Source organism: Apis mellifera, linkage group LG5, assembly GCF_003254395.2.
Source record: "Apis mellifera strain DH4 linkage group LG5, Amel_HAv3.1, whole genome shotgun sequence".
Lineage (NCBI taxonomy): Eukaryota > Metazoa > Arthropoda > Insecta > Hymenoptera > Apidae > Apis > Apis mellifera.
Window position 1 is genome coordinate 11,963,666 of NC_037642.1, and position 13,022 is coordinate 11,976,687.

Here is a 13,022-nt window from a genome sequence, read left to right on the forward strand (position 1 = left end):
TTTTAAATATAGAAATTAATTGATATTATTTTATACTTTTGAGCATCTATTTATAGATAAAGTATAAAACAATATATAAAAATAAAGTAAATTTAAATCTATATAAAAGATAAAAAACAGTAATTAATAAATTATAATATTATATATATTGTTACATATACTTATATTATATATATATATATATAAGTATATTTTATATAATTAATGTATGAAAATTATATTTTTATTTACATTATTATTTATTTTCTTTTAGAGAAATATAATTTAAATTATGTAGTTAATTGATATGAAAATATAAATATTTATTTTAAATATAATTATTTCCATTCATAAATTCTGATTTTATTGATTATTACAATTATTACAAAATATTAATATTATATATAGAAAATATAAATTATATAATATAAATATTGCAAAATTGTGTATTTTATTATAATTATTATTATTTTATTTTATATTAAAATAGATATAGAATTAAAATAACAAAATATGTTCCTTCTTATGTTTTATTTTTTAAAATGATCTTTTTATACATGAATCGCTTTTATATGATTTACTATTAATTTTTTTTTGTATTTAATTGCTAAATATTATAAAGAAAATACAATATTTAATATGTGAAATACAAAAAAATGTAATTATAATAAAAAAGGAGCATTTTTATTCAAAATAAATTTACTTATTTATTTTAAAAATAAAAAATAATTAATAATGTATTGTAAATAAAAAATCAATTTATTACTAAACATATTATTTTAGACATCAATATTCCTATCATTTTCATTTAATTTAAAAATTCATTAAATTTATTATTTTTTGACTTTCATGAAAATATTATTTTATATTATATTTAAAATATTTACTATTATATAATAAATGATAGATTTAAAAAAATATTTAATTTATAAAAATAATTTATAAAATTTTACATTTTTTAAATTTTTAGAAAACTTAATTATAAAACTTAATAACTTCAATTTCTGAAAATATATTTTTGTAATATATATATTCTAAATATTTTTAATGTTTTATATTACAAAATTGAAAATTTTAATATTCTTCTTAATTGTTTTACCTTAATTTAATTTAAGAAATATATTAAAACTATAAATAAGTAGTATAATTAAAAATAAGTAATATAATATAATAAAATATATTATATATTAATATAATCTAATATTTTATAATTTAAGGTTGTATTCTTAATCTTACTCCTTGAAAAAATTTTAAAATATAGTAAAAATTATGTTAATTATATTTGGATACATTTTTTTTTATTTTTATGAATATTATTGTCATTAAATTGGATTAAAAATGAAAAGTGAAAATATATAGAAGATTATATTTTATCATTTAGAATTCAACTTATTTATATATTTTAAGTAATTAAATTATAAAATTTAAAATATATTCAAGATAATGATACATATATAGTACATAAATAATTAATTTTACAAAATATTTAATATTAAAAATTATGAGATATTTTTTCAATCATATATCCAAATTTAATTGTCAATGAAATATTTTTTATATATAAAATATTATAAATATATAAAATAAAATATTTATAATATTTTATATATAAAATAATATACAAAATAATTACACACAATTGAGGAAATATCTTAAATAAAATTTAATAAGATTTATAAATATCATAAAATTATATATAGGTCATAAAAAAAATTTCATTAATTAAACAAAAATACAGCATTAATTCATTATATCACTTTTTTCATTTTTTATTAAATAAAGATATTTTAAAAATTAATTTAAAATATGTTGTAAATTCATAATATAATTATGGTATATTATTAATTAGATATTTCAAATCAAAGTTTATCTGTAATAGCTATTTCGATTATAAAATAAAAATAATTTAGACATATTTAAAATATTATACAATATTTTTTTCCTTATTTTTTTCATATAATTTTTTTTTCAATGAATATTACAATATTTTAAATCTTTTTATCTGTTATACTTATTTAATAAATATAAATTAAATAAACAAATAAAACGATTCTTATTTCTTATTGTGGATACATTTTCAAAATAGCAACACAGATTTCTATTGGATCTGTTTCAAATGGATGAATTAGCATAGCAGTTCTCACATGTTCTTCAGGGAAAATATTTGCTAAATGATAATGTATTTTTGTTCTGGTATCAAGGAATTCCCTCAATACATCTGATGGCATAGCTGAATATAAAGGAGATGTAACGACATTTAATTGTGGATCTGAAGCACCTAATCGTTGATTTGATCCAGATGGTAAAGACATATTTGAATTATTTGATAACCAAGCTTGATAAGAATCAGGTGCTGAAGCAATACGTGTTACATGCTGATGACATTGTCCTTCAGAATGTTCCCAACTGAACAATAAATATTTTTTAAATATAATACTTTTTATTTAATTATGAATCATAATTCTAATTACAGATTTAATGTAAATAGTTTCTTTCATTTATTATTTATTCAATTAAATGTAATATTTATTATATTTAAATCAATATTTTTGTAAAAATAATGAAAGGATAGAAAACTTACTTCAAACCAACCCTATACGCTGATTCATTACTAGAATGTCTAGTTAAAGCTCTATGCTGTACTGTAGATGTAATTTTAGTTTGCTGTGATAATGAATTTGTTTGAGATGCTTGCTGATATTGCCTCAACTGATGAAGTCGAGGATCGAAAACAGGATTTAAAGTCAATTGTCTTTGTAGCTTTTTATGTTTATTTTGTGATTCTCCTTCTAACTTATTCAATCTTCCTACTGACCAACCAGAAGAATGATAAGCTATTAAAAAAAATTATTATAAAGTTATTATGTTTCAATAACAGTATATAAAAATATATAAAATAAAATGTAAACCATACAAAAAATCTTTTAATAAACACATCTTTAATTAAAAAAAATATAAATTTACCTTGAGAACTCATAGTAGAAGATACTTGTAATCCTTGCATTGAGGAATTTATTGGTTGATCAAGTGTGACATTTTCTGCAGATTTACTTTTTATAACTGGAGATAATGACTGAGTACTAGCAGTTACTGTAGATTTGGTTTTACAAAGTGGTTGATGCTGAAATACATTTGTTAATGTATTAAAAAATTGATAAAAAAAAATATTTAAATTTGAATCTCTTACTTGAAGTTGTTTTTGTACATGTTCTACTAGTTTTTCTGTGACTGACTTTTGAGGATGAGGACCTCTTTCTGGATGGCGAAACTTACATTTATTTCCATATGTACATTTCTACAATTAAAAAAATTATTTTTTATTATACTTTATCATTAACAATAATTGTCATTTTTGATAAAATTTTTGGCTATAATTCTATGAATGGCGAATCGAAATGAACTTAGTGAGTTTCATAGAGATAAAAAATGGACAAAATATGAAATTTCAATTTTGACAATTCATACATTCATAAAGATATAAATTTTCATATGTAATAGATGTTCATTTTAATTTTTTAGTAATTTATATTTTTCGAAAATATGAATTGTTTTGGAAATTTTATATTCTGAATCCATTATATATTCCTATAACACTCACGAAGTCTCACCTCAATTGAAATCAATCATTTCAATTTTTCAAACTTATTGAATTAATTATTATTTAAATAATTTAATGAAACACACTTTTGCATATGGACAAGGTGGTGCTGGATCAGACTTTTTAGGAAAAATTCTCAAAAAATTATCTAAAGTTGGACCACTTCTACCCAATGGATCATCTGGTGGCATAAAACGATCATTTACAAAAGTATACATTAAAATTCTTTCTTCTACAACTTTTCGAAATTCTGGATTTTCTTGTGCTAAATCTCTATAATTATCATTGCTAACAACAATGCCATCAATTTCTGCTGCAAGTTTCAAAATATAACGATCATCATAACAAACCATTCTTTTGCCACCAACTAATCTGCAATTAAAAATTATGAACTATATAATAATATTAATAATAATATTAATAATCGAGATATATGCATGATAGATTATTTAAAATTCATATTAATGAATCATATTTATGTACAAACCTGGATGGAGTAAAAACCAATAAACGATCCCTTTCTAATTCTCCTAAAATTTCTTGATCGGCGATTGGATTATCAATCCTAGAAGTTTCCTTTCTCCATTTAGGCACAAATACAGTAATTTCTTTATGTCCCCTTGATTTAAACCAATCTACACAAATTTTGATTCCTCTACAAGAAAATATTTCCTTATTTCCATGGCTCATTGCCACATTACTTCCATCGATCACAACGGATCTGAGACTACATCCACTATTTTCAGTAGTTGCTAAATCAGAATCTACAACACTATCAGATTCTTCTGAAGTATCAACTGATTTTTGAGAACAGCTAGCACCCAATTTTATCAATTCAGCTAAAAGTTCATTTTGTTCTGGATCTGGACCTAATTTTTCCAGTGCAGTTTGAACTAAACGTTCTGTATAACCAAGTTTTAAGGCAAATTCTACTCTAGCTGTGTATCCTAAAAAAATAAATATTTAATATTTTTAATAAATTTGTTAATTTTCTATAAAAAATTAATATTAAATAATTTTTTAATGTAATCAAAGATATGTTTCAGAGAGATTTTAACTCAGAAATTAAGTTAAGTTTCAAATGCTTTCTAAAATTATGAATAAAATATGAAATTTTCATATGAAATATATGAAAATAATAGTTTAATAATAAAAATAAAATGAAAATAACAAAAATAATAATAAAAATCATGATTTATTTTTCTTGATATTACATCTATACAACTTTCTTCTGAATAATTTTTATTACATTCTATAAATGCACAAAATATTATTTAGTATTCAGATAAACATAATAATTTATGTAAATTAAAATCTTCAACCTTTGTTTTTTAAATACTTAAGATTAAAATTTTGATAAGTACTTGTCTATGTGGAGATTATATTAGAAAAAATATATACAAATATATAATTTTCAAGTTGTTATTTTCTTAATAATAAAGCCATAAATTATGAAAAATAAATATATTATATTAGTATATTAGTATATTATTATATTATATTAATATATTATAGTATTAATAACATAATATAAATATAAAATAAAATGTCTAACAAATGAACAAAAGCTAAAATTATTGTTTAATGAAGTTAATTAAATTAATTAAAATTATGCATATTTATTTCATATTTTTATCAAACATAAAATTCTAAATTTAATAATATGAAAAATAATGAAGACTAATCTATTTTAAAAATATACCAAAGAAATAAAAATAGATATTAACATAGCATATAGATATATAATAACGAAATCTTGAAAAAATAATTTAGATCGAAAGTATTAGTATATTTAATAAAAAAAAGGATTAACAAATTAGTTAAAAGATTGATAGTTAGGAGGAGAATATTCGATTTGAATAAATTGGAAAATCTGTGCCTTTTTAAAACGGGTAATAAATAAAAGAAGCAGGTGAATGAGGACAACTCACCAAGGAGAGTAGTAAGAAACCCGACCTCGAATAGACTCAAATATCTATGATGGCCTGTCACATAAAGAAGCTTAGGATCTTCGGTTGAAACACACGAAGCATCAGTGCCAGGAGGGGAGGAATTCCTAAAATGTTAGAGAAATTTGTGATAGGTATGTGCACGATGTCATGAAAAAAGTTTAAAGATGATTTTAAAGTGCATGGTTTCAAAATTACATGTAAAGATAGGTTTAAGGATAAATGATGATATATTTTTCCAAAGGAAAGCATAAATTTATAAGTTTCAAATAGATTAGCCATTCATAAAAAAATCTATAATTATCTCCACATAGGTGAGTACACAATACACAAAGCTTTTCGAAATAAAGTTTTTTTTAAATAATTAAAGGATATTAAATTTAATAATTGTTAAAATTATTGAAGATATAAATACATAATTTATAAAGTTAAGTACATAAAGTTAAATTTATTAAACCATTACTAGTAGAAATTGATTACATTATATTGCCATTAATAAAGTGAGAAATTTACACATTTAGTTAGTTAAAGAAAAATTACATTATTTTTACAAGAAATCGTGTACCTGGACTTTGAGCACTTTGAGGTGGACTTCCTTGTATTGTAACATATTCTGCAAATTCAGCAGCCAATGTATCCGAGGCGGTCCTGGACACATCTGAATGATTCGAAGTAGATACCTATGATTTAAAATTAAACTATTAATTATTAAAATGTTAATTCGCTAAATTATTTTAAAGATATTCAATGTATAATAATTCAGATATTTAATGTATAATAATATTATTTCATATTGTTATAAAAATTTTTTATAAGAAAAAACTTTTATCAGTAAAAAAAAATGAATCAATTATGAATTAAAATTGCGAGATATATTTTCTATGAAATATATATGAAATAATTTACATACATCAAAAAATTTGATAAATTAAAAAAAATACAGGAAATTTAAAATTTATAACAACAAATCCGATAAAAATCAGGGAAATCTTAAGAAAATCAACATAGATGAAATAAACAAGAAACGAAAAATTGAGAAATTGCTAAGAAATTGAAAAATGTTACACATAAATTTTTTTCTCAAAGAACAAATTTACAAATTACATCATCTTTATTATAATGAAAAAGATTCATAGACTGACTACTTGAATAAATACCTGCAATTCTTGTGAATGAATATCCGTAGATCCAATTGGATCTTCAGCTTCGTAGTCGCTATCGTAAGAAGAATCTTCAGCGTCAGCAATACTTTCAGTTTCGAGAACAGTACAATCTACGTATTTCTAAAAGCAAAGTAAAAATTAATAGTAATTAAATATTAATAAGAATTTTTTAATAAAAAATATATTTCATAAATTATTTAAATTGATTTCTTTTATTAATTATAATTTTTCATAATAATAAACACGATGACTATTAATTGTTTAAATTCAATATAAATGAACTATCATAATTAAATTATACAAATGTATCAATGCATAAATCGATAATGAATGATTAAAATAATTGAAGATAAGTTTCGATTATTTTCTGCTTTCGATTCGTTTGATTTAAGAATCAAAAATCAGTGAAAAAGATATTGTTATTAACTGATTGACAATGTTATTAATCTATATTACCTGTGAATTCTGATATGCAGATATTTATGATTTTCAATGCTATAATTTTATAATGCTATATTTGTAATATAATATGAAATAAACTTTTATCATTTATTTTTTTAATAAAAAAATTTATGCTTTTTGTCTTGTATAATGAATTACAATATACAATATACGATATCAACGATATTAATGATAATATACATATTTATATCATATCACATATATTTATCATTACATTAAAGTTTCGATAATACTAATATATTTGAAATGATATGAAATTTTCGTTTTAAAAATTCTAAAACTTTCTTAATATTTATGATATTTATCCTATTATTTAACTAATTATATCCACTATTATTGGTTTGCCTAATAAATATTTCTACTGAAAATCAAATTGTTCATATCTTGAAAAATAAATCTAATTCGTACAACTTTTATTTTTGTCTTGATATCTTCTCTAAAGGTATGCTAAATGTTTCTTAACACTTCGTATATATTTCTTGTTTTGAACTTCTGATGGTGAAATGCATATGGAGGCCACATGTATATGCTATATACTTGTACTAAAGAAATCATCACTTTGCGATTACATATACATTTTTGTATGTGTCATTGTCTTCAAAACAATTTTCAAGATAAATCAATATAATTTTGATACAATATGTATAGAATTATATTTAAAATATTCGTAAAAAATACAATCAATTGAAAAATAATATAATAAATTTCTAATGCTCAATCTTTTTGTAATTAGATTTGTAATATAGATTGATTTACGGAATTTTTAAACATTTTTATTTGAAATGTATCGTAATAGCTTGGATTATTTTAATATCGATTCATTGTATTTTAAAAATATAATGATAAAAAAATCATCACTTTTTTTATAAATACATAGTAAAACAAATTATGAAAAAATTATTTAAGGTTCATAGAATCAATAAAATTTATCAAATTTTTAAGAAAAGAAAATCATCTCTTGTTTTCTATTTTATTTTTTGTGATATAAAAGAATTTTATTTAAATGTAAAAAAACAGAAACTTTATTCTTTAAAATGAAATAAATGGAATTATATGTAATATAATTATAATATGTATGTAACATAATTATATGTAAAAATTTCTATAAAAAATCATTTTTAATTAAGTTATACTCTCATCATATATAAACTTAATAAAATAACTATGTATTTGTTAAAACTTAAAATAACAATTTAACCATACATTTTACAAATAGAATTATAAAATATCACTTCCAAATATATTAGATGGTATTTATTTTTAAAGCAAATTAAATAAAAATATTGATATTATAATTTTTTCATTTATTATCTGTAAGAATATTAAAATTGTTAAATTTTAATATTGTAAAATTGAAGTATACTTTTTTTTTAGAATGATAGATCTTAGTTTTTAATTTGTTTTAAATGAGCAAAAATTTTGCAAATTTTCTTTTTTTAATTTACATTTAAAAATTTCAGTTAAAATATCTCTGCTTTTTATATCTAAAAATCCAAATCCAAATGGTTTAATTAAGATTTCATTAGATAATATGTAATTTTTTTTTAATCATATTATTTTTTCTCATAAACATATCATATAAAGATACTATCTAATAAGAATTTATTAATTTTTCATTTATTTATTTTTCTAAATATTTAAATTGATATTTATTAAATTAAAAAAAAATAAATTTTCTCATAATAGAACAATAAATTATAAAATATAAAAAAAAACTCATTATCTTTTTAAATATGAAAAAAATAAATAGACATCCCATTAAAAAAGGACATCTATTTGCATAAAATAAAAATTTTCGAGCTAAATAATTCTTTTTGTAAATAATTGCTAATTATAATACTAATTATAATAATAACTACTAGTCCTTTATTATGTATATGAATCTATTCATAAAAAATTATGTCGTGCATTATCAAATATAATCTTGTTAATGAAATTTTGTTAAAACGAAGAATAAAATTATTTTAACAAAATTTATTTTTTTCTTTTTATATATCTTTTAAATATCTCTTAAATATATTAAGTATATTTATATTAAGATAAAAAATATTATTTTTATTTGCTATCTTTTTCATTACGAAAGAATAAAAATTATAAAAATTTCTTTTCAACAGAAGTGATGACTCATCGTTAATCGACTTAAGTGTTGAGCGACAATAGCTTTCTTCTTTCGTTCGCTTGCATTCACTGTATTTATGTTACCAACTTAAACTGAGGTTAGAAAATATTTGAAATTAATACTTACCAAGTATTCATTAATATAAAGTTTACAAATTGAAACAACATACATCATTATTATATATTAATGAAGAAATAAAAATTATGGGATTACTTTTTAATTGTGAAAAAATACCTTCAATTATTCAGATTAACTGTTCAGTTAAAAAAAAATATCGAAATAGATACTGTTTAAAATAAGAAATAAAATAATTACGAAAGATTAAAAAAAAATTGAGTAAAAAAAAAAAATTATTAATTAAATTTAAATTTTAATAAATTATAATTTGATTGCAATTTTTATTTATTATTAAAACATAAATAGTATAAAACAAATTTTGATTTTATATTTTCAATCTATTGTTCAATATATTTATAAATATATATATATTCTATCTATAATAATTTCTATAAATTATTCAATCGTAATTTTGCTTTTCTCCATTTCTCCATATATGGTATATGGATTTTTATATAAAATCCATTTATGATAAATACTTATATAAATTTTGCTATCATATGCTATAATCAAAAATAATAAAATAATATGATATCATTTTATTTTATTTACTTACTTTATAATAAACCATAAAAATTGAGATAATTATTAATAAATCTTCAATTATCTTTAAAATAATATTTTCATATCTATGAATTTCAATATAAAATTAATTAATTGAATGAAGTTATTCAAATAATCTATAAGCTATACAAACATAAATTCAAATATTCAAATATTAAATTCGATCTATAGTAATGTATCGAATTTACAAAAAAAGACGCAACTTCTGATTGAAAAAATAATGAGATAATATATATAATATATATTTTGTTATTAATGTTTATTTATTTACTATTAATATTTTTATAAATTTAATCAAATTGTAAAAATTCTTTATTTACACTAAATATGACATAACTAAAGAAATATTTAGGTTTTATTTTAACAGCTATATTTATTTCTAGTGTAAGAAAATTTGAATAAAAAATAAAAAGCAAAATAAATATATAATGAAGTTATATATTAACAAGTTTTCTATTTTTCTTTGATATTTATTGTTTCCAAACAAATAATAAATACATAATAAAATAGAAAAATGGGAAAAATATTCGATAACAATAATATGATAATTTGACTTTTTTTTTTAAAAATATATAATAAAAAGTTTAATACGTATAAGTTATAATTTAATAATTATATATATATATATTAAACATAATATGTTATATAATAAGTTTAATAAATATACATATAATGTATATTTATCATTTAAATTATTTTTGTAGTTTTTAATTAAAAAAATTCAAATATATATATTTATATTTCTATTTTACTATATATGTTTTAAAGAAAATATAAAAAAAATTATTATAAAATAATTAATAAAAAAAATATTCAATAATAAAAAAATTTTCAATTAAAAAATTATATCTCAAAAAATGATTTTTATAATTATTTTAAAATAAATTATGAAAAATTTAAAAAAGTTGTATTAATTCCTTCATTATTTCAATTTAGGTCATGTGGTCACACATGACACTGTTACTTATAAAATAATAGAACAGAAAGAATATAACATTAATTAAAGAAAAAAAGCAACATGCAATAAAAGATTATTAAAACTAAAAGCTTTATTAAATAAAATTAAATAAAAAATAAACATATTTTATTTCAAATTAAATTATTTTTTATAAAATAAATCAATCATATAAAAATATATAAATAGTTTAATAAGTATTAATAAAAATAAATAACAAAATATTTCTTTTGCATACTTTAATACTGTTTATGAAATTTTATTAATATTAATATATGAAAAATATATTGTAGTTTAGAATTTTCTTTAATCTCACGTGCGCGTTCATATATACACACATGCGCATATACAGTCAAAACCATTATTATCTATATCTAATCTAAATTGTCATGTTTAAAAATACAGCAAAACAAATGAAGAAATCATAAACGATAGATTTCTGATATTACAATTTCTAATTTTTAAGAACAAAATATATATATATATATATAAAACATATATATATATATAAAACTACATCTAAATTTATATATTAAAATCCAAAAAACGAAAGCATTTTCTAAAAGAACTTACCTTTCCGGCGACGGTCATATCTCCTTCCACGAATCGTAATCGATCGTATCCTTTCGCGTCCAAAGACCTTCTCGAATCCGTACAAACACTATTATGTACACAAATCATATACACGACTGCGCGCGCGCACACAACGTAAAGCACGAAAGGAAGAAAGATGGAAAGAATAAGTAACTTTCACAAATACATTCCAGGCTTTGATTAAAAAGTGTCGATTTGAACTTAATTCTTTTAATAACGGTAATAGTAATTTATAATATTCTATAGAAAGAATTTTAAATAAAAAGAAATAAGAAAGTCTAAAACACGCTTCCGGGATATTCCGTTAGATCCTGGAACGGTATCGATGTGCAGAAGAAAGCAGGACAAACTCACGACTACTCGCGGCGACGGCCGGTCAGTGAATGGAGCAAGCGAGAGCTACGACGTCATTACCTCCCTTCTACCCCCCATTACTCATGGTCTCCGAGCAATGTCGTCACATGCAGCGATAGCCACGAATCTACGAACAAAGTGAACTAGTATCAATTAGTTTATGAACAAATGAATAATGTACAAATGTTATAAACTAGTATGTATTCTTTAAAATAAATTTAAAATGACAATTTTAATATTACTAATTTTTTAGATTTATTTTTACCTTACAACTTACAAAATGCATTGCGATTTTATCTTTATTTTGTAACCTTTAATAAACATTTTTAATTATTAATGTAAGAATGAAATAAATATCTACATACATAAATATATAAGACAATCAAAAATATTATAATTATTTTTTTTTATGCAATTTAATATTTTAACAATAAAGTGAACTATTAATATTAATTATATGATGTATAATTTATCACAGGTTTTATTATTTTTATATTTTATTTATATATGAAAGTAAAAATGAAATATCTAGTATTAAATTATAAAAGAATTTTAAGTCTTAGGTTATAATTTTGTAACTGAAGGATTATTACCCTAGATTGTAGGTTAAAAAAAAATAAATTCTTGATTGCATAATCGGACCAAGATATACTATTGTTCTTATTGTAATGTCGAATCGAGATATGATTATTTATTTTTCATTATGATCAGAAAAGAATATCGTTGTTCTCGATTGAGATCAAGGCAATGGTTGTTCGTCGTGAATCGTAGGTAATAACCGAGAAATGAAATTGTTATATTTCTTGGTTATAATATCGAACTTAAATAGTTATTGCTTATCTTGAATTGTAACTGGAAAAGAAGATCACTGTCCTTGGTTGCATAATCGGATCAAGATATAATTATAGTTTATCTCGAATCATAAAGTATTAGATTATAATCGTATTAAATTAAAATATGGTTACTACCTTAAAATTTTTATTTTCGATTTTAAATCGTTAAATTACACAATCATTCATATACATAGTTTTCATTATTTTAATTTATAAAATATATACTATTAATTAGCATACATTATAATTAACATAGTATATAATATAATTAATTATAGAAATAAAATTAATTTAAAAAATAACTGAATTGAATTTATATTTTTAAAACATATTTA

At 19.8% G+C, this 13,022-nt stretch overlaps 1 protein-coding gene across 2 annotated transcripts; it reads right to left on the reverse strand.

Annotated features, from left to right (window-relative positions):
• Window positions 1-2,013: 2,013 nt before the first annotated feature.
• On the reverse strand, window positions 2,014-11,822 carry LOC413825 (probable ribonuclease ZC3H12C). Of its 2 annotated transcripts, XM_397264.6 has the most exons (9): window positions 11,480-11,822; window positions 6,684-6,809; window positions 6,092-6,206; window positions 4,065-4,524; window positions 3,664-3,949; window positions 3,167-3,274; window positions 2,944-3,100; window positions 2,561-2,813; window positions 2,014-2,385 (listed from the first exon to the last, which is right to left on the reverse strand). In XM_397264.6, exons 1-9 carry the CDS (start codon window positions 11,585-11,587, stop codon window positions 2,040-2,042), a joined length of 1,959 nt encoding a protein of 652 aa, XP_397264.2. In that variant the 5' UTR covers window positions 11,588-11,822; the 3' UTR covers window positions 2,014-2,039. The 2 variants fall into 2 exon arrangements, with proteins under 2 accessions (XP_397264.2, XP_006567666.1); XM_006567603.3 differs by having other exon boundaries at window positions 2,944-3,274.
• Window positions 11,823-13,022: the final 1,200 nt, after the last annotated feature.

What these genes read in the sequence shown, in the direction of transcription:
- LOC413825 (XM_006567603.3), bottom strand. Translation starts at nt 11,587, where the DNA reads ATGATTTGTGTACATAATAGTGTTTGTACGGATTCGAGAAGGTCTTTG. An exon ending in ATATGACCGTCGCCGGAAAG is followed by an intron (nt 6,810 to 11,479) that starts GTAAGTTCTTTT and finishes CTTTGCTTTTAG; the next exon opens with AAATACGTAGATTGTACTGT. An exon ending in CACCTTGTCCATATGCAAAA is followed by an intron (nt 3,275 to 3,663) that starts GTGTGTTTCATT and finishes TTTTAATTGTAG; the next exon opens with AAATGTACATATGGAAATAA.